This window comes from Ahaetulla prasina, chromosome 11, assembly GCF_028640845.1.
Source record: "Ahaetulla prasina isolate Xishuangbanna chromosome 11, ASM2864084v1, whole genome shotgun sequence".
Taxonomy (NCBI): Eukaryota; Metazoa; Chordata; class Lepidosauria; order Squamata; family Colubridae; genus Ahaetulla; species Ahaetulla prasina.
The window spans coordinates 6339858-6367039 of NC_080549.1; the positions used below are offsets into that span (position 1 = coordinate 6339858).

At 43.8% G+C, this 27182-nt stretch overlaps 2 protein-coding genes across 3 annotated transcripts; one reads left to right on the forward strand and one right to left on the reverse strand.

Moving 5' to 3' along the window:
* Nucleotides 1-34: 34 nt before the first annotated feature.
* On the reverse strand, nt 35-11025 carry NKAP (NFKB activating protein). The gene is made up of 9 exons (XM_058196786.1): nt 10740-11025; nt 8310-8390; nt 8139-8215; nt 6562-6612; nt 5728-5776; nt 4201-4316; nt 2793-2868; nt 2436-2585; nt 35-1343 (listed from the first exon to the last, which is right to left on the reverse strand). Exons 1-9 carry the CDS (start codon nt 10952-10954, stop codon nt 1169-1171), a joined length of 990 nt encoding a protein of 329 aa, XP_058052769.1. The 5' UTR covers nt 10955-11025; the 3' UTR covers nt 35-1168.
* A 137-nt stretch (nt 11026-11162) lies between these two features.
* ZBTB33 (zinc finger and BTB domain containing 33) lies at nt 11163-26251 on the forward strand. Of its 2 annotated transcripts, none has more exons than XM_058196781.1 (2): nt 11163-11654; nt 20236-26251. In XM_058196781.1, exons 1-2 carry the CDS (start codon nt 11609-11611, stop codon nt 22275-22277), a joined length of 2088 nt encoding a protein of 695 aa, XP_058052764.1. In that variant the 5' UTR covers nt 11163-11608; the 3' UTR covers nt 22278-26251. The 2 variants fall into 2 exon arrangements, with proteins under 2 accessions (XP_058052764.1, XP_058052763.1); XM_058196780.1 differs by lacking the exon at nt 11163-11654 and adding an exon at nt 15732-15829.
* The last annotated feature ends 931 nt before the right edge of the window (nt 26252-27182 follow it).

A 27182-nucleotide genomic window follows, 5' to 3' on the forward strand; every position in this document is an offset into this window, starting at 1 on the left:
AACTGGCAAAGCTGCAAAAAATAACACGCAGCCATTTGTCGTTAGGGAGGGCATTTTAATTTTAAAAATACAGTTTAAAAGTGGTGTATCATATCGGAACTGTGCAAAAAAGTTATGTCCAGAATGTATTCAATAAAGCTGTCTTTGATGCTGGGGGTTTATTTACCCCAGATGTATTGCGATTTCCTTCCTTGTTTCAAAATGTGGCTCTAGCTTTGCTTCTAAAGTTTAGGGTACACTCAAAATTTACAAAAGGGAACAGAAACACAAAAAAAACCCTCAATAAGTGACAGTTGGTACATGGACTTTGAATTCCAACCCACATATTTTATCTATAAAGCCACTGAAGGAACTAAAGGGTTAACAAACTTATTCAGGTGGATATTCATCACATCTGTGTTGCAAAAAAATAACCAAAACCTATTTACTCTTAGTGGAGCAGGAAATATATTTACCGCTCCTCAAAGCATTCTTGCTTGCAAAATGCAACGACTTAATGCAGTATTACATCTGCCAAAAAAAATCTCAAAGTCAAAAGAATATTTTGTGTTCCTATTTACAAGGTGTCTGTAGGAGACAACCCACGTTTGACGGTCTGAGCCAGAAAACAAGATCATGATTTAAACACATTTTTCTCTTAACAATCCACTCATATTTGTGGGTCTGTTCGAGGCAGGAAGCCTAAAAAGTCAACCGTCAACATTAAAGCTATTTCTGACTTTTAGGTGCAAAGAGTTAGAACCCAGGGTACGTTCTGGCCATTTTGCACAAAACACACTCGTCCTATAAAAGAACTTGTTCCATTCAGGGCTTAATATTTTCTTCTTGTCAAAGTCGATAGAAAAGAGTCTTGACTGAACTCCCATAAATGGACATTTTTGCTCCAACTGATTTTTTTTTTAAAGTGCTACTTTCTCAATCACAAAGACACAAGAGTATTCTCAGTAGCTTCTTGGCGTTATGGTGGTACCGATTGGCCCGCTTTGGTTAAACATAACTTGGATTGCAAGTTGGAAAGACCCATGAAAGTTAGTTCCAAGGCTTCCTCAACAGACCAATTAGGGTTCCTAAGCTGGATATCTACGGACGGTTCCCCCAAATTGCTGGAGCACAAGCCAGTGTCAGGCCCCACCCACCCATTTGCCCGTCACTAATGAGGACACGCCGTTCATTTCTCATCTTTCCCCTTAGTTTTTCGGTAGACCATTTCCCGGAAGCTGGCGAGGATCTTGTTTTCTCTCTTTCGCCTTTCTTCCTGGTTGAAAGAGGCTAGGGCTCTCTTCTCATCTGCGCTGTAGATCTGGTTCTCTTTCCGCAGACGTACTGCTTCCATTCGCCGATGCCTAAGGAGAGAAACGGTGCCCATTGGTGAAATCACGGCATCAACCGGCGACAAGAGAATTTTTATTACATTTCAGCCATTTCCGTTCCCTCCAATCTCCTTACTAGTGTACGGGAACTGTTAAGAATGGTGTGGGAAAGACAGCCACCTAGAGCAGAGGTCACTAAATTTATAATTTTAAATCCCATGGACCGCTAATATGATCTGCCTAATGACTGGCTGGGTGGGCGTGGCAAAGTGGTCATGTGACTGGGTGGGTGTGGCCTACTCAACGTCACTCATGTCGAGGGGCACCTTGCCAGCCTCTACTCGCTACTCCCCGCCTGCCCGCTTGGGCTCCTTAGGGCCCCAACAGGAAGTAGTTGTTGGAGATAAGCAGCCACCATGAGAAAGAGTTGGCAAAACAGCTGGCTCAGCTCAAATTGGATCTGAAGGAGGCTCAGCAGAAGCACCTGAGGACTAGGAGCATAGGCTTTCCAGAGGAAAGACCTGCGGGACTGCAAGGCCAGACTGCAAGGCCAGGTATTGGCGCCTGGCGGCTCAGTGGGCTGAGATGGTCAGCCAGTTCCAGGCCATGAGGCAATCCCACTGGAACAAGGCCTTCTGGCTCTTCCCTACCAGCGGCCCTTCCCTCCATCCTTCGCCCGAAGCCCCATAACAGGAGGCTGAAGCAGATCCCAAGTCAGAATTTCTGCTCCCCTGACCCACACAAAAAGATCCCGAAGGGGGAAACTCTCTGCAGCAACACAAACATTCATTGTATGAAGGTATCTTTTCTTTTATGTACACTGAGAGCTTATGCACCAAGACAAATTCCTTGTGTGTCCAATCACACTGGCCAATAAAATATTCTATTCTATTCTATTCTATTCTATTCTATTCTATTCTATTCTATTCTATTCTATTCTATTCTATTCTATTCTATTCTATTCTATTCTATTCTATTCATTCCATTCCAATCCGGTATAAAATAGAGGCAGAATCCAATCCAATGTATTCTTTGTTCCGAGATTGCCCTGGGACTTTTGGGAGGGCCAATCAAAGCCGAGGCTAGCTCTTGTCCCTCGCAGCCATTTTTAACCAGGTCGTTTACCTGCTGCCACTCATAACGTAGCCGGATTTCTCAAACGAAGCAATTTCTTCGCTGGTAAGGCCGATCTCGCCTCTCCTGGGGATCCGCTTGCCCGCCTTGACGTACTCGGCCATGGCGGCACCTTCACCGGGCAGCAAAGCGTGACCGTAGCTTCAGGGGAGAAAAGGAATGGCGATGTGAAGAGCAGCAAGTACAAAAAAAAGAGAGAAAATATGGGTTGCTCTCACTCTGTCATGTCGTCCCCCACCCCTCCCAGCCTGGTATTACAGCTCGCCCTCTGTGTGGGATCTGTATCTACGACCATTCGGCTCCCTCCTAGTCTGTTATCGGCCACGGAGGGAGGCGGGCAGCACTCACTTCAAAGGGCGGTCGTCTTGAGAAGCGTGAGTGATGGGAGCTTCTGGGCCAATAAAATCGATGGCATCCGTGTTTTCTGCAATAAACAGGGGAGGGAAAAAAAACCCATGAAGGCTGAGACAGTATACATCATTAAGAAACAATCATTATAAAGTCCCGTTTTACGGGAGAAAGCCTAAAAATTACAATCCAGGAGACTGTGGAAAAAATAAAGAGAGGATGTATCGTATTTTTCGGAGTATAAGACGCACCCTAAAACAGGGTGAAAATTTGGGTGCGTCTTATACACCGAATGTAGCCAAAAACGCGAGGCACGGAGGCAGCGATCCCTGCAGCCTGGAACACCTGATTGGGGGTATTCCAGGAGGCCGATCCACCCGCCAATCAGCTGCTCATGCTGAATCAGGCTGCCATCATGTGCTGAAGCTGACCTGGGTGTTCGCCCTGCAAACAGTCTGCAAGTACTGTCGGAGTTTGCAGCAGCAAGCAAAACACAAGCAGAGGAGAGGAGTTTCCGTTTCAGAGATCAGCACCGCATGCAGCTTTAGAACAGTTGACCTAAGCCTCGCCCAGGCTCCTTGATGTCTTCTTCCTTGTTGCTCACACAGCAAATACTGTTTCAGTTTCCAAACAGTCTCACACAGTGACAGGACGCCAGCCAGATGAATACCCTCAGCTAGTAATCTCCCCAATGAAATGAGCTTGAGTTTTAAAACTGTTGTGGTCCGCCAGCAGCCTGCGGACCTGGCAGCGGAGTCAGACAGTGAGGAGGCTGGGGAGGACAGTGGGCCAGTCCTGAAGTCAGGGGAAGGCCCGGATGAGGACTCTGCATTGGAGGCAGAGATGGGGCCAGGGCCATCTGCAAGCGATGGGCAGACTCCGGAGCCTCCAGCGGCAGACAGCAGAGAGGCAGAGGAACAGGAGGAGCCTCTTCCTAGTGCATGCATCCAAAGAGCTGCCAGAAGGCAAGAGCAGCTAAAGCAAAGAGGATGACTCGGGAGTAAGGCCAGATGATTGGCCACTCCCGTAAGGCTTGAAAGAGCAGCAACGAGCTGTTGGGTTCTTTATAGAAAAACAACGTTGATTCCATTGCTTCTTGTCAATGTCTCTTAAACTTTGTGGGGTTTTTGCCAAGAAAAGTCTTTGACAAGTTGCCAAAGACATCAAAATTTGGTGATAAGGCTGACAGACTGGTTATGAAGAATTTTGTTTTGAACGAAGCCGAGAATGAATTAATTCTCAGCCTTTTTTAATAAGATAAGTTTGTTGAGGACTGAATTGTGTTTAGTAATCACTACTTGGGCCTCGGTCACAACAGAAAGATTCTGAGATGAGTGGCTCTCTCTTAACCCAAAGGATGCAAGGTCACTTGATTTTAGTTATCCCCCCCTCAGTGGCAACCACCTACTTGATCTCTCAATCCAGAGATCGTCCCCATGTAGCGCTCCCTCGTCAGAATCTTCGCTGCTCGAGTCGCTAGAATCCTTCCTGCTCTTCTTACTCTTCTTTTTCTTGCTCTTTTTCCTGATCGTTAAACGAGAGAGAGAGCGCGGATCAGTTTGGAGAGCCATGGTCAGGGAGAGAAAAACCAACGATTACGAACGAGAATATTTTGTATTTTGGTTACAGCGCCGCCTGCAAATGGGCAATAGCAGGTTAGGATCGCTAGCTTTTCGTTCTTTTTTTTTTTCTTTCTAGCCGACATAAATATAGTTTTACGTTTTATTTGCTCCTGGAGATTGGTGGGTGTTTTTTTTGGAAGCCTGGCAATTTTAGGACAGGTGGACTTTCAACATGATGGCTGGAGAATTCTGAGGGTTAAGAAATCCACACATCTTAAAGGTGCCAAGTTTGAAAAATGGAACTAAATACTTTATTTGGGCCGACTGTGATTAGACACACAAGGAATTTGTCCCTGGTACCAATATAAAAATACCAGTATAGACGAAGTAATGTGGCACGCAGCCCAAACAAAATTCACGTGGTTTCTCTCTTTTGCAATCTCATAATTGTGCAGCTGGAAGTAAACCACCCTGATATTTAAAAGGAACTTAACTTTAGGGATTAGGCTGAAGCAACAGACCACATTCGTTCTCTTTACAGCTTTCCCCAGAATATTAACTGTTGATATTAACAATTTCAAGAACTGAAAAAATTCAAGAACTGAAGGGAATAAGTTGAAATTCCATAAGGAGTCAAGAAAGGAAAGAAAACCAATTGAAAGAATTGGTTTCCTTTAAACAATAACAAAAGTTGAAAGTTAAACCAATGTTTTAGCCGTTATCTCATTAACAAGACAGATTTTTGGCTTGTCCTTAGGCAGTTAAGGGAAGAATTATATACCATATTTTTCGGAGCATAAGACAGACCGCAGTAAAAGACGCACCTTAGTTTTTAGGGAGGAAAATAAGAAAAAAGCTGATTGGCAGGTGGATCGGCCTCCCGGAATATTCCCAATCTGCTGTTTCCAGAGGTGAATTTTAGCAACAGATTCTTTGGTTGTGAGCTCTGTGCCTTGTTTTTTTTTTTGCTTTCTTTTCTGTCTCTAAAATTTCTGAAACTGTTTCAGAAAAAAAAAAAAATCTGTCTCTGAAAGCCTCCAAAACAGAGCTTCAGAAAAAAGGTCTCTGAAGCTTTATTTCGGGGCTTTTTTTCTGAAGCTCTGTTTGGAGGCTTTTTTTTCTGAAGCTCTGTTTGGAGGCTTTTTTTTCTGAAGCTCTGTTTGGGGGCTTTTTTTCTGAAGCTTCGTTTCTGATGCTTTTTTCAGCCTCTGAAACCTCCATTTGAGAAGCTGGGTGGGGCTATATTCAGAGTATAAGACGCACCCAGATTTTCACCCTCTTTTTTCGGGGAAAAAAGGTGCATCTTATACTCCAAAAAACACAGTAATATTCAATACAGGAAGCATGCCGATTATTTTAAAAAGGATTCTTACTTTCTATGCTTCTTTCTCTTCTTCTTGGCTCTTTTCTTCTCTTCCTCACCTGAAGTATTAAATAGAGAGAGAAAAAAAAAGGTGGGGGGAGACACAAGAAAGAAATCTTAAAACCTGATTATGTTTTCAAGAGAGATAAAAACTAGCAACGGGAGCAATCAGACGAGGAATGAATCAAAAAGATTAAGATCTAATCCTGTTGCGAATCTTACAAGGATGACCTTAAATCAATCGCTTTCTCTTGTTCTGATAAAGCAGAGGAAGCCCTGGAGCAGTAAGACTGTAGCAGCAGTCAGTGAATCACATGGACATGCTGTGTAAGTAAATATGAGCTGCTGGCTGGGGAATTCTGGGAGTTGAGGTCCACAAGTCTTAAAAATTGCCAAGGATAAATCCCCGTTCCAGATATATATACTGTACTATCTGAGATTTTTTTTATATATTTAATTCCCCCATTAGTTTAATGATAAAATAAAGCAGGAGTCTCCAACCTTGGTCCCTTTAAGACTTGTGGACTTCAACTCCCAGAGTTCCTCAGCCAGCTTTGGGAGTTAAAGTCCACAAGTCTTAAAGGGACCAAGGTTGGAGACCTCTGAAATAAAGAATTGCTGGCATGATATACTGATTCTCTACTAAGCAAAACTCTTGAAAGTACAGGTGACATATTATTTGAACCAAACGGAACAATAAAAAGACACTTAAACGTTAAACTGAATCCAACTCATTATATTCCTTTTTAATTTCAGGAAAAATATGGAGTCCCGTCCCCCCCCCGTATATAATCCAAATCAAGGAAGAACGTTATTCCCAAGTATCACGTAATTTGATACTTACGTGCTGCAGCCTTTTTCTTCTTTTTCTTTCTCTTCCTTTTCTTCTCTTCCTCTAAAAAGAACATTTGAAAAGTATCTGGTTGATAATCAGATAAACCATTCTAATATGCCAATGAATATGAAAATATAAAATATAAAAGTATAAACATATAAATAAATAAATAAATAAATAAAGATTCTTAAGTCACCCAGACAAAATTCTCTGGAAGTTGAATGGATTTTTAATAAAATGGATAGATTTATTTTTAATAAATAAAATCCAGTTGCCATGACTCAATTTCCAAACAATTCATTCTAATGTGCTCCCTCCGGATGTATGATCCACCGATCGTCAATTCCAGAAGTGAAAGACACAGTTACAGGCAGTCCTCGACATATGACCACAAGTGAGGCCAACATGTTTGTGGCTAAGCGAGACATTTGTTAAGCGAGTTTTGCTCCATTTTATGACTTTTTGCCACAGTTAAGTGAATCATTGCAGTTGTTAAGTTAGTAACACCGTTGTTAAGTGAATCCGGCTTCCCTATTGACTTTGCTTGTCGGAAGGTCACAAAACAAGATGACATAACCCCGGGTCATCGTCATAAATATGAACCTGTTGCCAAGCATCCAAATTTTGATCCCTTTGACTGTGGAGATGCTGCAACGGTCATAAGTCTGGAAAACAGTTTTTCAATTCTGTTGTAACTTCGAATGGTCACTTAATGAACTACTGTAAGTCGAGGACTCCCTGTAAGTACCTGTCTTTTAAAAAAAAAACTTTTCAGAGTAATATAGGAAAACAGATCATTGCAGCAAAAAGAAGAAACATCACACCACATCTATAGTTTTCAAAGAACACATGCTTTTCCTGAGTTCAGAAGTACTAATTTGGAATTAGAATAAAATAACAGAGTTGGAAGGGACCTTGGAGGTCTTCTAGTCCAACCCCCTGCTTAGGCAGGAAACCCTACACCACTTCAGACAAATGGTTATCCAACAGCTTCTTTAAAACTTCCATTGTTGGAGCATTCACAACTTTTGGAGGCAAGTTGTTCCATTCATTAATTGTTCTGTCAGGAAATTTCTCCTTAGTTCTAAGTTGCTTCTCTCCTTGATTAGTTTCCACCCATTGCTTCTTGTTCTACCCTCAGGTGCTTTGGAGAATGGTTTGACTCCCTCTTCTTTGGGGCAGCCCCTGAGATATTGGAAGACTGCTATCATATCTCCCCTAGTCCTTCTTTTCATCAAACTAGAAATACCCAGTTCCTACAACCGTTCTTCATATGTTTTAGCCATCAGTCCCCTAATCATCTTTGTTGCTTTTCTCTGCACTCTTTCTAGAGTCTTGACCTCTTTTTTACTTCATGGTGACCAAAACTGGATGCCATATTCCAAGTGTGGCCTTACCAAGGCATTATAAAGTGGTATTAGCACTTCATGTGATCGTGATTCTATCCCTGTTTTTTATTTTTTAAGAAAATAATTGTCCAATTATTTTGGACAATTTTGGAAATGCCATTTATAACTGAAAGTAGAATGAGTTCTCCACAGATATTACTGATGTAGTCAACCTTCATCTTAAGCACATCGGTGTACCTTCTGAACTGGACTCGGAAGTGCTGCTTTTTTTAGATGACCCATCTTCATCTTCTGCAGGAGTATGTTCATCAGAACTAGATTTAAAAGCAGAATATCATCTTAAAGATCTATCAATTAAAGTGCCCATGGTGAAATACAAAGGTAACTTAAATTAAATGCAAGTTTTACTCTGGCTCAGGAAGTTTTGGTGAGAGTCCCCAGATTTCAGGTGCTCCTAGTTCGCCTATTCGTTCTCTCTCATTTAGTCGTCTGTAAAAAAACGTATATATATTTAATAGTCAGAACTGCAGGAAATTGAAATCACCTTCACTTCAAACCTAAATGTTAACGCACAATCAGAAAGATGGTGGATGAAGCCCTCAGATTTTCAAGAAAAGGACTCCCCCAATTATCCTCCTGGGGCTGGTTAGCATTTTGAAAGCCTTCTGCCCAGCTTTTAAATAACTTTTAACACTGAATTTTAATCGATAAATTAAATCAACAGGATTGTGGTCTTAAATTTTATATCCTATTTTTGAGTTTTAATATTTTATTTGATCAGTGTCCAGGTTAATTCTTTTAGGGAGATGAGCCAAAAATTTGATCAAATAAATAAAACCTCAAAACACACTAATTAATATGTATGTATGTATGTATGTATGTATGTATGTATGTATGTATGTATGTATGTATGTATATATATATGTATGTATGTATGTATGTATGTATGTATGTATGTATGTATGTATGTATGTATGTGTCTCATTCGTCATCTTCAGGCTTCAGCCGCTTCTGAGAGCAATGTGTGATCCCAGAAGCACGAAGCTGAAGCCTGAAGACGACGAATGAGACTTCATCGAAACGTCGCCAAGACACTTCCAATTTTACATGGGAGAAAACCCGAACAACAAAAGACCTACATACAAACACCCGTGAAAACCTCAGAAAACATATATGTATATGTATATATATATATATACATATATATAAAAAAATCTGCCTTGTGTTTTATACTTATCAAACACCCCTCCCCCTTTAGTAATCAATAGACTCCTACAATACAATACATACAAAAGAGTTACAAAGGATCACAAAATCCTTTGCTGCAGTAACATATGTTGCTTCATCTTTGAACCAATATTTCTTTTTCCCTCCCAAACAGAGTGATCACCCTTCCTCTCCAACTGCTGTGAAATACCACATGCCCAATAATAATAATACTGAAAGAGGAGAATATTTGTAGCTCACGGTTGAACTGTGGGGTCCTTTGATGGTCTCCAAGCTTGGATGTTTTCTTACAGATTTTTCATAACTAGGTTACGTCATCAGTGCTAGTAGAGTATGGGGTTGACTCTCTGCTTATATTCTCGCTCTAATAAAACGAGAACAAACACTAGCACTGATGATGTTACTTATTTGTGTCACGAAACGTTTGCAAGAACACAACCAAGCTTAGACAGCACCAAGGACCCCTCAATATTATTATTAACCCCCTCCATGGTTACCCTTGTTGTGGAGCAATAGTAACAGTAAAATAAAATAAAATAATAAAGTAATGTAATAAATAATATAGCAGCAGTAGCAATAATAGTAATAGTAGCAATATTTATTACTAGTATTACTATTAATAGTAATATTACTATTATGGTATTATTATTTTACTGTTATTACCCAATGAGGGTAACCATGGAGGGGGTAAATAATAAAATCGAGGGGTCCTTGGTGCGCATTATAATCATTACTATTATTAGCATTAATAGTTGTGTGCCAGATGTTGACTTTGGGTTTTGGGTCCCCCTATGCTATCTATTATTATTGTTATTATATTACTATTATTACTATTAATAGTCATCTGCCAGATGTTGACTTTGGGTTTTGGGTCCCCCTGTGCTATTATTATTATTACATTACTATTATTACTATTAATAGTTGTCTGCCAGATGTTGACATTGGGTTTTGGGTCCCGCTGTGCTATTTATTATTATTTTTATTATATTACTATTATTACTATTAATAGTCGACTGCCAGATGTTGACGTTGGGTTTTGGGTCCTCCTGTGTTATCTATTATTATTGTTATTACATTACTATTATTACTATTAATAGTCGTCTGCCAGATGTTGACGTTGGGTTTTGGGTCCCCCTGTGCTATTATTATTACATTACTATTATTAGCATTAATAGTCGTGTGCCAGATGTTGACTTTGGGTTTTGGGTCCCCCTGTGCTATCTATTATTATTATTACATTACTATTATTACTATTAATAGTCGTCTGCCAGATGTTGACGTTGGGTTTTGGTCCCCCTGTGCTATTTATTATTATTGTTATTATATTACTATTATTACTATTAATAGTCGTCAGCCAGCTGTTGACTTTGGGTTTTGGGTCCCCCTGTGCTATCTTCTATTATTACATTACTATTATTACTATTAATAGTAATGACAGTAATAGTAAATAATACTTAATTGTAATACAACAAAACAAGAACAATAATAATAAAAAATAACACAGGAGGATCGAAAACCCAAAGTCAACATCTGGCTGACAGCGAGACCAACCATAAACAAGAACAACCACGGTTTTTCAACCCCCGGAGCCGGGCCGGAGCCGCCACTCGCCTCTGCCGCAGCGACTCCTCCTGCTCCTTGCCGTAGTGCTCCGGGTCGTGCCGGTAACCGAAGTGATGCGGGCGACGGAAGCCGTTGCGCTCCCGAGAGCGAGACCTCCGGCTGCGGCTGTGCCTGGACGGAGACGGGCTGGCCGAGCCGTTTTCTCGTCCCCGACGTGATCCGGGAGAGTCCAGGGGGCTCCGCGAACGGGACACCGGCCCCATGGCTGCTGAGGCGACCAGGCCTCGGCGGCTTCTCTAGGCCCCAACATCGCGACTTCCGGTTACCTGACGTCACATCCGCGAAGCACCATGCGCCGCCTCCGCCCTTTTTCTTTTAGGAAGAGTCACTTAGGGCCCTAGAGGCACAAAAAGTTCAAGAGCTGCGCGCAGACTTCACTTCCGGCGCCGCTTCAATCCGACCTCGGGATCTGGCTAGTGCTAAAGCGCTGTCGGGCAGCTTTTCTGAGAGAGACCCGGTTTACCTGGCCAGTAGCCTGGATCTCTTTACAAGGGCGCCCGGAGCGCTTCGGACCCTTTCCTTCACAGCACCGCTGAAAAACAAAACAAAAAACAAAACAAAACGGTCCGCCCGTTTCCCCTTCCCCCGTGCCTCACTTCCGGCCCCGTGATCCGCGCCCGGCCGCTCGACCTTCCCCTCAGCCCTTTCCCCTTCTTCCTAACAAAGCCGTCCAGACTCCTCGGCGGTCTCCGGGACCTTCCGTCCGCGGGAGAAAAAAACCCCCGTTTCCCCCCCCAAGCCGCTTCCGGTGGGTGCGCTTCCTCTTCCCGTCCGCCCGGGTGCCGCGGGCGACTCCGCTGGAGTTCCGCAAGGCGGTTCCTTTGTGCTCTCGGATGGGCTGCCGCCGGTGAGACGCGATGATGGAGCCGGGCGCCATGAGCGAGGCGGGCGGCAAGACTCCCGGTAAGAACCGCCGGCTTCGGCCTTCCTCGGAAAAACCGGGCCGGAGCACGGGACCCGTCTTGAGCAAGCGATGCTCGCCCGCCCGGCCGGCCGGCCTTGTTCGCGGGAGGGCGGCGGAGGAGGCGGACGCGTGGCCGGGCCCGGGCTTGGCTCGAGCTTCCCGCTCAGCTCCGGCCTTGGCTGGTTCCTCCATGCTGGCAAGAGAAGCGAGAAGGCGGCCGGGCCCAAAAGGCTGCTCGCTTGGGGCTCTTTTTTCTCTCTCTCCTCTCTCTCCCTGCCCAGCCAGCCCGGGTGGATGCGGTGCTTTCCCCGGTGCTGCTGCGCTCTCCAACCGGAGCCTCCTCGATGGGAAAGAAGGGCAGGGTGGAAAACCCCCCCCCGCCCCCCAAGGAGCCTTTGGAGCATCGGGCCTAATTGCTTTGTTTGACACCCCGCCTCCCCAGGGAGAAGAATAGGATCCCAATAGGGTCCTATAGGATGGGGTCTTTCAAAGGTGCCTTTCTTCTTCTTCTTCTTCTTCTTCTTCTTCTTCTTCTTCTTCTTCTTCTTCTTCTTCTTCTTCTTCTTCTTCTTCTTCTTCTTCTTCTTCTTCTTCTTCTTCTTCTTCTTCTTCTTCTTCTTCCTCCTCCTCCTCCTCCTCCTCCTCCTCCTCCTCCTCCTCCTCCTCCTCCTCCTCCTCCTCTCCTCCTCCTAATTACTTTGTTTGACTGCCCTCCCTCTCTAGGGAGAAAAATAGGATCCCAATAGGGTCCTATAGGATGGGGTCTCCCAAAGGTGCCTTCCTCTTCTTCTTCTTCTTCCTCCTCCTCCTCCTCCTCCTCCTCCTCCTTCTCTTCCTCCTCCTCCTCCTCTTCTTCTTCTCCTTCTCCCCCAAAAAAAAGCAACTGGACTTTTCTTGTCTTTTTCTTTGGAAGACGTTTCGCCTCCCATACAAGAAGCTTCTCCAGTTCTTGCTGGGGAATCACGGAAGGGTTGATGGGATACACCTGGCAGGTGGAGCTGGACATTTGTAGCCATTTGGATGGGAAGCCGAAGAAAAAGACAGGAAAATCCAGTGGCCTCCTGGAAAAATAAAATAAAATAAAAGCACCCTTTGGGACAAATGTCTATGGAGATTCTCAGTCTTCCAGGTCATGGTTGTCCCAAAGGTGCTTTCCCCCCCCTACCCACTCAAGAGGTAACTGGACTTTCTGGTTTTTCTTTTGAAGATGTTTCGTTTCTCATCCAGGAAGCTTCTTCAGCTCTGACTGGATGATGGTGGGGAATGGAAGGAGTTACAGCCCTTGTAGACCGCTGGACATTTGCATCCTTTTTGAAGGTCCCTGAAGACACAGATAAACATCCAAGTGCTTCCACAACACACTCCAAGCATGCAAATGACCAGCTGTCTGTAAGGTATAAATCCTTCCATTCCCCACTATCCTGTCAGAGCTGAAGAAGCTTCTTGGGTGAGAAGCAAAATGTCTTCAAAAGAAAAAAACCCAGAAAGTCTCCGTTGCCTCCTGAAAAACAAGCACCTTTGGGACAACCATGATCTGGATGAATGAGAATCTTGGCAGACTTAAGAGGATGGATCCTATCAACTTTGGTTTGGAGATCCATAGCAGGGATGAAATTCTACCTTTGACACCTGCTGGAGCCATGGAGCCACCTTTGTGGGGAGTGGATTTGGTCTTTTTTTGTGTGTGTGCAAAAGAAGAGCGCAGGATGCTAACCTAAAATCGTTATTAGTGGATAGAAACTTTGCTGTAATACAACTAGTCCTCAACTTACAACAGTTTTCTTTAATGACTGTTTGAAGTTACAACAGCATTGAAAAAAAGCGACTTCACACAACTTTTGTAGCATCCCTACGATCAAATAATCAACATTCAGAGGCTTGGCATCTTGGCATCATACTTAACGACCGTTGCTGTGTCCCAAGGTCATGCGACAGACTAGAATTGAATTAATTGAATTGAATTAAATGAATTGAATGTTTTATTGGCCACAATAAATTTTTGACCAGTTGAAAATAAAATTTTGAAAAGCGAAACCAACAAGGAAGCCGCCATGTTGCAAAATTATCAACGGCAACGATTCACTTAATAACGGTGGCTATTAAGAAAGGTAAAATGGGGCAAAACTCACTTAAAAAAATGTCTCACTTAACAAAGGACACTTTGGGCTCAATTATGGTCGTAGGTCGAGGACTACCTGTAGATAAAAGGGAGCTTACTTTATTCTTTATTTATTGGTCAGATTTCTACAACTGCCCATCTTCCCTCCCCAAAGAAGTCACTGGACATGATATAACTAGCAATAAAAAAACCCTCTGCGAAAGCATTTTAAAAGCAAGGGGCATGAATTAAAAGCGAGATCACCAGGGGGAAGATATTAAATAAATTGCAAGTCAGCACAAACTCTCTATATGAGTAGAATTATTTAGCCTAATTCTTTGAGGTTGTAATCCACATAGGCTGGGCAGGTATACAATAGACGGCTTTGCTGGTTTGTAGTTGAGAATAACTTAAAAACAGTGGGTTTTTTTTTTTTTGGGAGGGAGAGAATATATTGCTTATGCATTCTGGGGAAAGGATCACAATTTTAGTGGCGAAAAGTTATGATTTAAAAGCTGGAAAAAGTGAATTGGCCACACAATTCACATTGCTATTCAAATGGGAGAAAGACCCATCTTCTCAGGCTGATAAAGCTACTACAGATCATGATAGGGAGAAAGAACTTCACCTTTACATCAAGTACTTTAACAGGAGCTGCTTTTAAAGATTAGTTAGTTGGTTTTGATATGCTAATCCCCCCTGGGCTTTATGTGAATTGCTGAAAAGCAATTCACACAAACGGCTTTAAGGAACTTTTCTTTTTTCAGCTGCAAAGACATTTTGCTCTTAAAGACACAACCTATGGATGTTGATTTGCTGGAAGTAAGAAAGCGCTTTTTTTTTTTTAAATTTAGGGTTCAGACTTCAGAGGGTGCAAATCCAGACTGTTGGGTTGATTAAAGATATATTTTGGGGATCTCCATAAAAGATTTCAGATTCAGGAATTGTGTTCCTTTGGATCTCAATAAGGAGCTAAATCCCTTTTCGGCCTGGATCTTAAAAGGAATTTCCTCTGATTATTCAGGTGCTTAGAGCAAGGAACTGATGTCCAATCTCCCATTTTGTAGAATAAGAATAGAATAGAATAGAATTCTTTATTGGCCAAGTGTGATTGGACACACAAGGAATTTGTCTTGGTGCATATGCTCTCAGCATACATAAAAAAAATATACATTTGTCAAGAATCATAAGGTATAACACTTAATGATAGTCATAGGGTACAAATAAGCAATCAAATCATAGAATAGAATAGAATAAAAACTGGAATAAATAGAGAACAGAATAGAATAGAAACTGGAATAAATAGAGAACAGGATAGAATAGAAATTGGAATAAATATAGAACAGAACAGAACATAATAGAATTCTTTATTGGCCAAGTGTGATTGGACATACAAGGAAGTTTTCTTAGGTGCAAATGTTCTCAGTGTACATAAGGAGAATAAAATACATTCATCAAGAATAAAAAGATGCAACACTTCGTGATAGCCGAGGTCACAAATAAGCTATCAAATCGTACTAGGGAACAAATAAAAACAATATAATATATATTTGTTGGGCTGCTGGGGTGCTAACTTTTGCAAGAGAGTTTTGCAGATTTTGCAACCGGCAGCTCCTGGCCCCCCTCCCCCCCTCCCTCCAGAAAGAGACCCCGGAGGTCGGCCTGGATCCCAGCCAGACCCGAGGTCCACGTGTCTGGCGCATTTACACGTGGACGCTTTTTGCACGGGACGATGCCACAGTCGAGAGAGAGAAGTGGGGGCGGGGCGAGAAAGGCTTTACCGCCCGCTCGCATTTCAGCCCGGGAGCGCTTCGAAGCCGAAAATCCCCGAAGCCTCTTTTCCCCCCGAGCCCGAACCGCCTTCGGCTAGCGACTCCTCCCTCTCGGCTTCTCGCCGGGCGGGGCCGAGCGGCGTTCGGGCAGGCGCGATGGCCCTCCGTGCGGCGTTCGGGCGGGAGCACGAGGGCGCCCGAGCGTCTCCGGAAAGAGCCGAGCGTTGCGACGAGCGAGCGCCCGGGCGGAGGAACGCGGGGCTGGTTGGCTGCGGGCGGAGAGAGCCGAAGACGCGGGGCGGAGGTAACGGGAGAGCCGGTCTTTTTTTTTTGGCCGGCAGCGGAGGAGAGGGGCAGGCTTTGCTTTGGGCCAGCCGGACCCCCCCCCCCACCTCTCTCCTGCAAAAGCCCCCCCCTCTCCTCCTGCAACCCCCCCTCCCCTTCCCTGGTGGGTTAGCTGCTCCCGCAGGTGCATGGTGGGGACTACAATACCCATCTTCTGAACTCTGGGGGGGCTTCGCCTCTTGGAAGGAACCCCCCCCCCCACTTCTTCCTCCTCTTCCTCTCCCATCGACGGGCTGAGTTCAGCTGCTTCTGTGGTTGCCACAAGAGGCACTTTCTTCAATCTCTCCTTTTCTCTTTTCTCTCTCTCTTTTCTTTCTCTCTCCTCTCCTGTCACTTTTCTTTCTCTCTTTCTCTCCTCCTCTCTCTCCCTCTTCTCTTCACTCTTCCTTTTTCCTTTCTCTCTCCTCTCTCACTTTTTCTTTCTCTCTTTTCTCTCCTCCTCTCTCTCTCTCTTCTCTCTCTCCCTCTTCTCTTTCTCTCTTCCTTTTTTCCCTTTCCTCTCTTTTCTTCTCTTTTCTTTCTCTTCTCCTCTCTCTCTCTTCACCCTCTTTCTTCTTTTTCTCGCTTCTCTTTATTTTCTCTCTCTCTTCTCTCTTCTCTTTTCTCCTCTCACTCTTTCTCTCTTCCTTTTTCCTTTTCTTTCTTCTTTCTCTTTTCTCTCTTCTCTCTTCTTTCTCCTCTCTTTTCTCTCTCCTCTTACTTTCTTTCTCTCTCTTCACTCTCCTCTCTCTCTCTTTCTTCCTTTCTTCCCTTTCTCTCTCTCTCTCACTTTTCTTTCTCTCTTCTCTCTCTCTCCTCCTCTCTCTCTCTCCCTCTTTTCTCTCTCTCTCTCTTCCTTTTTCCCTTTCCTCTCTTTCTTCTCTCTTTTCTTTCTCTTTCTCTCTCTCTCTTCACCCTCTTTCTTCTTTTTCTCGCTTCTCTTTATTTTCTCTCTATCTTCTCTCTTCCTTTCTCTCTCCCTCTTTTCTCTCTTCCTTTTTCCTTTTCTTTCTTCTTTCTCTTTTCTCTTCTCTCTCTTTTCTCCCTCTCTTTTCTCTCTCCTCTCTTACCTTCTTTTCTCTCTCTTCACTCTCCTCTCTCTCTCTCTCTCTTTCTTCCTTTCTTCCCTTTTCTCTCCTTTCTTCTATTTTCTCTCTCCTCTTCTCTTTCTTTTTCCTCTCCTTTCTCTCTCCTCTCACTCTTCTCTTTCTTCGCCCTCTTTCTTCTCTTTTCTCTCACTTTTCTCTCTATCTTCTCCCTCTCTTTTCTCTCTCTCCCTCTTTCCAAAACTTATCAGCCTGGATTCGGACTCCCATGCTTCCCGGCAAGGGAAAGGATTGGAGGAGTGGCAAACTTACTTAAGGAGGAGATCTGGAATGCCTCTCCTGTTTTCCCCTTCTCTTCCCAGCTTATGAGCTGGACAACTTGGTGCGTTGTGACTACAATAACCATCGCCCCCTGTCAGCAGGGCCAGAGAATTCTTTTAAGGACTAGCTTGGGGACAGAGAGAGGAGGAAAGTTGGCATCTTAAAAGTTGAGGAAACGAATTGCCAACTCCTTTCCCCTTGCTCTTTTCATCTCCAGCCCGCCCCCCCAGCCCCCATTGGCTGATTTCTGGATAGATTGCCGCGCCCATCATCCCCAGCCAGCAGGGCCTAGGGAGGTACAATCCCAAAACAACGAAGTATGCTTTATTGGACAGCCAAGGAAACCTGGTTCTATTAGACCTGACGTTTGCTGCGCTGGGGACATTTTTTTAACTTGCAATCCTTTCAGTCCCTTTTGAGCTTACAATTTCTTATCCTCTGCAGCCAGTGATGGGATTTGGAGTCCATCCATCCCGACCGGAAAGCTGGTGGGGCTGACCGACAGGGCAGCAAATTGGCCGAGTCAGAGAAGAATCGGCTTGTTTAGACGTGACCAAGCATACTCCTTTTCTTGAAGCTGGTCCTGGGAGAGTTTGAGGAAGGAACGCGTTTGCTGCAGCTTTGCTTCTGGGCTCATAAAACTGATAGTTATATCAGAACCTGCCCTGTGTTTTGGGGGGCGGGGGGCTGCTTCAAAGAGCTCCAGAAATAGAAAGAAAGAAAAAAAAACCCTCTGAAAACTCAGATGGCACTCAATGCATGCTTGCTAGTCTCCTTGGCAATGCAATCAGGGCTTCTGGAACTTTCCACAAGGACAGGGAATTTCGAGCAGAAATAACCTGAATTTGCAGAACTTGAGGAAAACCCAACGCAATTGCACGTCGTGTCTCTTTCTGTCCGGTGGTGAAACGGCGTGACTAAATCCAGCCACCTGGGCCTGACTATTCACTTGAGTTCCTTGTCTAAGAAACAGAAATTAGCGTATATTTTAGCATAATTAAGAACCTCCATTGTGAGCTTGTGAAGAGCCATGGGAACTAGGCTCTTCTTCCTGGTCGACAGTACCTATAAATGCCATATTTCTTCTTTCATGGTTCCTCTTTCGTACTTCTCTGCAGCAGCAGCTGGGTCCGCTATTATTACCGTAGTGCAGATAGTCCTCGACGTTACAACAGCTCGTTTAGTGACCGTTCAAAGTTACAAAATGTGACTTGCGACCAATTTTTTTTTAATAGTTATGATCTTTGCGGCACCCCTACTACGGTCACGTGATCGAAATTCAGGTGCTTGGCAACTGGTTCATATTTATGACCCATTGACACGTGTCCCGAGGTCACGTGACCCGCTTTTGCAACCTTTGGACAAGGAAAGTCAATGGGGAAGCCCGATTCACTTAACAACCTGGATTAGTAACGTCTCAACTGCAGGAATTCACTTAACAATAGAAATTAGAGAGGAGAGGTGACTAACTTAACAACCGCAGTGTGTGACTTAACGACTCTGGCAAGGAAGGTGATAAAATGGGGCAAAACTCGGTTTAAACTTCGTTAAACTCTGCTTAACAGAGCGGCAGATGCTGTGTGAGAACAGAATAGAGCTGGAAGGGACCTTGGAGGTCTTCTAGTCCAGCCCCCTGCTCAAGCTAGAGATCCTATACCATTTCAGACAAAATGACTCTCCAGTCTCTTCTTAAAAACCTCCAGTGTTTTAGCACCCATGATTTCTGCTGGCAAGCTGTTCCATTCGTAAGTTGTTCTCATTGTTAGAAACTTTCTCCTTAATTCCAGGTTGCTTCTCTTATTGATCAGTTTCCAACCAATATTTTTTGTCCTGCCCTCAGATGCTTTGGAGAATAATCTGACCTCCGCCTCTTCTTTGGAGCAGCCCCTCAAATACTGAAATGAGATGTGAACCCTATTGTCCATCTCTGGCGTCGTAGTTCAGAGCCTTGCACTTTTTGGCACACGTCACGTACCCCTAGTAAGGCCGACACATTAGCAGCTGTTGAGAAATAACAGTGAAGAAATATATGCAGCTTTTTCCAGCTCCTGTTTTGAGTGTGTTAATCCGTGGATGTGTTTCATCATGCCTTAACATTGCTTGTCAAATTCCCTTACTGACCTTCAGGTTCTGCAAGTTGCGTTTCCCATTTTATCTCCTCTCTCAGCTCCATCAGGAATCTCTACTTTTAATGGGCTAAATAAGGACCTTGCCTTTTCATGCTACAGTGGCAATAAACAGCCAGATTCCTTTCTAATTGCACAATAAGTAAAATTACAACAGGACCGGCGTGGGACGTGCAGGGAAATATTTAATAGTTCGGTTTAAAGCAGAGATCAACATATTTTTACTGAAGCACTTTCTTGATCGGTAACCGGAGGAGCAGCGGTGAAATGCTACCGGTTCACATCGGTTCGGGTGAACCGGTAGTGATAAAAAGTACCAATTCGGGCAAACCAGTAGTTAAAAAAAAACACCTACCGGTTCCTCCCAACTGGTATTTCCAGATTTGAATTTGAGCTTCCTCTTCCTGTGCATGTATTCTATTGGCTGTTGTCAGACTCCCATGGGGCCATGTAGGGGTCATGTTTGTCTGAGCTAGGTTTGGTTGAAGTTTGGACTGATGCAATGAAGGGGCTTGTTGGGCAATTCCTATTGTGACTGAAGGGTAATGCTGCCTTTGTTCAGACCTTGCTGCAGGGAATTTGCTTATGAATAGATCTATCGATCTACATCTATCTATCTATCTAGCTAGCTAGCTAGCTATCTAGCTATCTATCTATCATCTATATCTTAAGTGCTGACATCTCCTGAGGGTTATTAAGAAAGGTGGGGGCTATTAAGAGTGAGTCTGCTTCCTGCCTCTAAAAAAAACCCCATGTTTCTCCGTTTCTCATCCAGGAAAATATAATATTTTTCCTTTTTAATATTTCTCAAAATAATTTTATTCTTCTAGAAGAGGGGTGGGTGCTAACTTTCTACCATAGAAAGAAATTTTGATTCTATTTCTTTGTTCCAGGGATGGAAACCAGGAAGCTCATCACCGCTACTGACAACCAATATTCTGGCATGCTTTTGAAAGCGCTGGACGAGCAACGAGGCCTCGGGCTTTTCTGCGACGTCACTGTGATCGTGGAAGACCGCAAGTTTCGAGCCCACCGGAATATCCTTTCGGCTTCCAGCACTTACTTTCACCAACTCTTTGCCGTGGCGGGACAAGTCGTCGAGCTGAACTTCATCCGAGGGGAGGTTTTCGCGGAAATCCTCAACTACATCTACAGTTCCAAAATTGTCCGGGTGCGATCGGATCTGCTCGACGAACTGATTAAATCGGGGGAGCTGCTTGGGGTCAAATTTCTCGCCGAACTGGGCATCCCTCTGCAACAGGTGAAGAGTATGTCTTCGGAGGCCACACCCAGCGCTTCGGAGCTGCCCATCTTGGAGGCAAACGGGCCCAAAGTCCAGAAGCCCACAGCCCCACCTGAGCCCCAACCCATAAAATTCGGGAAGCCTATCATTACGGAATCCTTTTCCCTATACAGGGAGCCGTGTGACTCCACCAAGATCACCATTAGTGATTCCGATGATGATGACGATGACGACGTCATTTTCTGCTCAGAGCTGGTCCCTTCTAAGGAGCGTGCTGTGGAGACCAAAGTCATAACCCAGATCCCGCCTTGCCCGAATGCCTCGGGGTCTTCTGAGGTAGCCAGCTCTACCAACAGTCATTCTCTTCCTCAACCGGTGGCAACTGCACCTCCACGGCTTGACTCGTCGACTGTTCTTCCAAATCCGGCCGAAAACCAAAAGCTTCTTGACCCCCTTCCTCCCCCGGCTCCAAAGACCACGGCTCCAAATGTCCTTGTGCTTAATTCATCGCAGGTTGACGTTGCTCCAGGGGTTGGTTCGTCCCACGAAATAGAGGTGTTGCCTATTCCCGAAGAGAATCAGCAACCATCCACCAACGATTCCTTAACCGACATGGAAACCAACGTCATAGACGAGGAGGAGGAGGAAGAGGAAGATGTGGAAGACGATGATGACATCCTGGGTTTATCCAGTCCCGGTTCGGCAAGCAGCAGTTCTCTGGTCCAGCAGCCCACGACTCCAAAACCTACCGTTGCGGCCGACAGCACAGCAGCCCAGAAGAAGCAGGTTGTGAACTTCCCGCCGGAACCCATCTCCCAACCCAACGAATTCAAGATCCAGATCTCCGATGTTCTTTCCGGAGGCCTCAACGATGCTCCCCCAAACGTTGCTCCAAAGCACGTCACCGAAGGGCAGAAGACCATCACGTTAGACAAAGCATCGGAGATAGAAAGCTTATCCACCGGCTGCAAAGTTTACGCAAACATCGGCGAAGACACCTACGACATCGTCATCCCGGTGAAAAATGAGGCCGACGGAGAAGTTCGGTTGGACGACGTGCCGCGCACCTCGGGCAACGATTCCGCCAACCGCAAGCGCTTGAAAGTCAAGCACGACGATCACTACGAGCTGATTATGGATGGAAAAGTCTACTACATCTGCATTGTGTGTCGGAGGTCCTACGTCTGCCTGACCAGTTTGCGGAGACACTTCAACGTTCATTCCTGGGAGAAGAAATACCCCTGTCGTTACTGCGAGAAAGTTTTCCCTCTGGCGGAATACCGCACCAAACATGAAATCCATCACACCGGGGAGCGGCGGTACCAATGCTTGGCGTGCGGCCAATGTTTTATCAATTATCAGGTGATGGCCACTCATCTTCGATCGGTTCACAGTCAAGATCCTTCAGGGGAATCCAAGCTGTACCGTTTGCATCCGTGCCGGTCTTTGCAGATCAGAAATTATGCATACATTTCGGGGAATTCCAACAATATCCCGGTTGCCAATGACAATGCCCTGGTTTATTCTGGCAGTCCTTCAAAAGAGACCCCTCAGGAACCGGTCCCGAACCAACCCGTGAAGCCAATGACTTGGGACGACATCTTCGTCCCGCAAGCAAACGAATCCCTCTTTAAACAAAACCCATCGGACGGCACCTCCGAATTTGAGTTTGTGATACCAGAATCTTACTGAAGGTGTTGCGAAAATGGGGGGAAAAATTGTTTTGTTTCGTTATCAAAAGGGGGAGGAAAGTTTTTGTGGTTGTTGGTTGTTTTAAAGGAAAAAAAAAATCAGAGTTCTTTCTCAACGGGCCACTCGGAAGCATCTAGAGAGCCTCTCTTTATTATGGAACACATCCACGTGCTTCGTCTTTGACCTTTAGCCTACGGTAGTGTTTTAAAATTAGATAAGATGTGTAATAACCTTTGAACTTGTGAACAAAAAATTGGTCAGGAAATCAAACGATACTTGAATACAGGTGAAAAGACGCTTTTAGGAAGTTAGGCGTTTCGGCGTTTATTCGTACGGATCAAAATCTAAAAAGTTACCCGTTCGGAGACTCCCCCCCTCCCCCCCCGGTTAGGTGTAGAATAACAGGAATATATATCTCTTCCTTGAACCACTTACTTTTATTTTCATGTTAGCACTTTAATGCTGAAATGGGTTCCATTGTGACTAGGAAACAGGCACGCAGCTAGATTTTCTTGCTGATGTTGTTGGGGGGGCGGGGGAAATCTTTTTTGTTGTTTTTTCTTTTGTAAATCGAAATCGGTGCGTTCCTGTAACTGAACGATATAAGGGTCCAAATCATGCTTGCTCTCACGAAAACCATGCGTGCTATTCACTTACTTTCCCTTACCGGTTCGCAAATGTGAGCGTGTGCGAGCGGGGGCCTTCTGCATATGCGCTTTGCTAGCGCGCGCGGCTTCCGACACGTGCGCCCAGCCTCAAAAATGTGTCTAAATAGGATGACATAGAGCGTGTGTGTGTGTAGGGCACCCTTGATTTCCGCTACCGGTTCGGGCGAACCGGTCTTAACCGGCTGAATATCACCTCTGCGTGAAACCAGGCTTAACGGCGAAAGAGGCATAGCCATTTCTCGTTGGCTTTTTGAAATAAACAATGGTACATTGTAATGCACGTGGGTCATCCTTAAAGAGAAGGTTTCTCCAAGGAAAAATGTTAACACTCGTTTTTATCCCAGGGATTAAGCTTAACTCAGTGGCTGGGCCATTGTATTTCACCATTATTATTATTTTTTTGACTCGGTAGGGTAGATGAAAGACAATATAAGATCAGGATATTTTTTTTTCCTTACAGGAGAAGCAGGTTAACCATTTGCAATGAACCTTAATTCCCCCCCCCCCGTTTTATTCCCTAGGAGAGGGGGAAAATAATTTAGAAATCTAATTTTGTAGATTTTTGCCCTGAACAGTGCAGAAGCTTCCTACCAAAGTAGCCTTGGCAAATGAAGTTGTTGTTTTGTTGCTCTGTAACTGAGTTGGTAGTTTTTAAAAGAGAGCATAGTAGTTAGTTCGTTGTTGTTTTTTTACAACAGCGACACGGAAAAAGGGGTTTGGCGCTTTTTTGAGGGGGGTGGGGGGGCAGATGTGCTAATCTCGAAGTTTCCTTTTGTCACCATGTTTTTTCTTTCCTTGCAAATTGATAATATAGTTTTCCAGTGCTGGACGATAAGCAGGGTCTCGATTTGAGCAAATAAGAGAAGTGGTCAAGAGCCATGTAGTTTTGGGGCTTTTTTTTTTTTGGTCAAATAACCTCTTGCCTTTTTTTTTTTTTTTTTTTGTAAATTACAATATTTGGAGTGGGTTTTATAGAAGGTCGAAAAGGACCGTGATGAATAAAACTAGTTAGCGATCGGTGGTTTGTCATGAAAATCTACTGTCCTCATCACTTTTAACTGTTTTCTTCTTCTTTTTCCCCTTTTCTGAAGTCTCTATTTTGTATTCAGAGTAGTCATTTCCTAGTCCTTAATTTCATGTCGTCGTTTCCCCCCCCCCTTTCTTTCTTCCTTTCTTTTAATGTTGTATTTTCAGCCAGGAAGTGAATGAAATTCTGCTGGGGAGTAAAAGAGACAAAAATCATGTACTGAAATCACGACAAAAAAAAGCAGATCGTGTTTCTAATAATGGGAAGAAAGCGAAGTGTGATGTTTTTTTTTCCTGTAGAGTTGAGATGATGTTTGATTATGGTTAGAAGGTTTGTTTTGTTTTTATAAATGGAAATGATCTTTTAAAATTGGCATTGCATACTTAAATGAAATCATTTGTGGGACTTTATTAAAAAAAAAAAATCCTGTTAGTCGATCTCCAGTATATTTGTCCTTTTCAGGAGATACCGGTGTCCGTAGCATTTTATAAACTAAGTGAAACTTAACTTCATTCAGCTGCCCGTAGCAAAGGGTGTTGCATCGTTTGCTAATGAAAACTCACCATGTTGCTGTACGTCAATCAAACTTTCAGCTTGAACATGCTAGTCCATCCACCCGCCTCCCAAAAAATCCTGATAACCAGTAATTAAATCAGTGCCTGTTTGAAGTGTCTTTTTTTTTTTTTTTGGTTTAATTTGCAAACCGAAAGACGAAGTTTCAAAGCTGTTTTATCTTGTTAAAAAGACACTCTGCGTCTTTGTATTTGGTTTTCCAAATATCCAGTTTATCACGTCACCGTGAAGTCTTTTTGCTTTACGGGGCATTGGAAAGATGCTGGTTTCCATTTTGACTGACACCATCTATAGTGTTTGGTTTTTTAAAAAAAATAAAAAACAAAAACACCACCACCTGGTGGTTACCGATTTAAGAAACAGACCCTCTCCTTTTTTTCAGTTTCTCGTGTTTTATATTTTGTAAAAAAGGTCATCACCTCGGCTCTGGAAAGGACACCTCTAAATGACATTACTGAATGAGAAAGATTCCCCTTGCTTCCTCCCCATCCACACATCCCCCCCAAAAAAATCACATTTACTAAAGATATCAATGTGAAGTACAGCCGCAAAATCTTAAAGCAAAAATGCCACAGCAGGAGAAATCATTCTAAGTATGTCTTTCTTGGAGCAACGACGCTCGATTTCAGTTCCGCTTGAGTTCGGATGTACCAATGTTACACATTTCCCCATCCTGAAAAACGCGACTGCAAGAATCCCTATATTTTTTAAAATTTCTTTTTAATTTAATTTTTTTTAAAAAAAAATTCTTTTAGGTTTTCCCCCTCGTTTAAAAAAAACAAAACTGCAGCATGCAATATAACAGGATGAAAAAGTTAGCCTTTGCTGAATCGTCGTGGAGAAGATATGTTGAGGGCGTCTGACAGAATTCAGATGCGGCTGTGTCTGCCTAAACTTTGTATAAATCCGTTATTTTACCACCTTGGGGTTGTTGTTGTTTTTGCGCAGATATTTCTAAGTTAGGAATTTGTTATATTGGGGGCAGGAGAGAGAGAGAGAGAGAGAGCGCTCAACTTCTCTTTGAGGGCAGCTTTGCGCCAAATGTGCGTTTGTGCATTTCTGTATATGACGATGAGATTAATAAGGAAAAAAAAAAATCAGTAGTTGGTTTAATTTATTTCCTACCGAAGCGTTATCACTTATTAGCAAAAGGAAAGATGCAAAGGAAAAATTTAAAAAAAGGGGGGGGGGAGGGGGCAGTGGTTTTATTTCAACGGCAGTTTTTACAGAGCGGTATTATTATTATTTTTTATTATTTTATCAATACAGTACTGTAATGTATATAGTTGTACAGCTTTTTTCCTTAACATACCTTTTCTGGGAATTTGTTGTTCTGCTTTTCATTAACCAATACTTGACTTTTAGTCCTTAGAGCTTTGTATGGCAAAATAAATAAATAAATAAATAAATAAATAAATAAACCCTTTCAATTCTGTTGAGATGCCAACGTTTCTATTTTCCCCTCCCCCCTTTTTACCACAAACACGTGGTGTAGGTTTTCCTGCCTAAGCAGTGGGTTGGGCTAGAAGACCTCCAAGGTCCCTTCCAACTCTGTTAATTCTATTCTAAAGGTAAAGGTTCCCCTCACGCATACATGCTAGTCGTTCCCGACTCTAGGAGGCGGTGCTCATCTCCGATTCAAAGCTGATGAGCCAGCGCTGTCCGCAGACGTCTCCGTGGTCATGTGGCCGGCATGACTCAACGCCAAAGGCGCATGGAACACTGTTACCTTCCCACCAAAGGTGGTCCCTATTTTTCTACTTGCCTGTTGTTTTTTTTAATGTGCTTTTGAACAGCTAGGTTGGAAGAAGCTGGGACAAGTCACGGGAGCCGAACTGCCCACCTTTCGATCGACAAGCTCAGCATCTTACCTGCTGAGCCACCGCGTCCCCTAATTCTATTCTATTACAGGGATTCTATTCTATTCTACATCCCTGTAATTGATTAAATTACTAAATTAAATTAGTAATTAATTTTAATTAATTAATTTAATTGATTAAATTACTAAATTAAATTAAACGATTAAATTACAGGGATGTAGAATTCTACCCTACATCCCTGTAGTTTGGAATCAAATCTGTTGTCCTTTTGCACAGACCTGCGGACTAAAATAAAGGCATCGTTGCTTAAGTCGACTCTGCTAGTCGGGATACCTGGCTAGGATCCTAACCCAGTCTGCTCCCCGGTTATTTTATGGGTACAGCTAGTCCTCAACTCGGAGCACTTCATTCAGTGACCTTTCAAAGTTAGCAACGGCGCTGAAAAAAGTTTGGCTTATGACCGTTTTTCACACTTAACGACCATTGCAGCGTCCCCACGGTCCCGTGATCGAAATTCACACGCTTGGCAAAGGGGCCTCATCTTTATGACGGTTGAAGTGTCCTGGGGGAGTCACGCCATTCCTTTTTGCGACCCGGCAAAACAAAATCCAATAGAGAAGACGGATTTACTTCATAAAGTTAAGTGGTTCACTTAACTGTGGCCAGAAAAATTGTAAAATGCAGCGACACTCACTTGACTGTCTCGCTTTAGCAACATGAATTTTGGCCTCAATTGTGATCGTACGTCGAGAGTTGCCTGGACCAGGTAGTCCTCGACTTAACAACTGGTTGTTTAGCCACCAAGTTACAACTGATC

What these genes read in the sequence shown, in the direction of transcription:
- NKAP (XM_058196786.1), bottom strand. Translation starts at nt 10,954, where the DNA reads ATGGGGCCGGTGTCCCGTTCGCGGAGCCCCCTGGACTCTCCCGGATCA. An exon ending in CCAAAACTTCCTGAGCCAGA is followed by an intron (nt 8,216 to 8,309) that starts GTAAAACTTGCA and finishes TTTTAAATCTAG; the next exon opens with TTCTGATGAACATACTCCTG. An exon ending in GAAGAAAAAGGCTGCAGCAC is followed by an intron (nt 5,777 to 6,561) that starts GTAAGTATCAAA and finishes TTAATACTTCAG; the next exon opens with GTGAGGAAGAGAAGAAAAGA.
- ZBTB33 (XM_058196781.1), top strand. Translation starts at nt 11,609, where the DNA reads ATGATGGAGCCGGGCGCCATGAGCGAGGCGGGCGGCAAGACTCCCG. An exon ending in GGCGGGCGGCAAGACTCCCG is followed by an intron (nt 11,655 to 20,235) that starts GTAAGAACCGCC and finishes TCTTTGTTCCAG; the next exon opens with GGATGGAAACCAGGAAGCTC.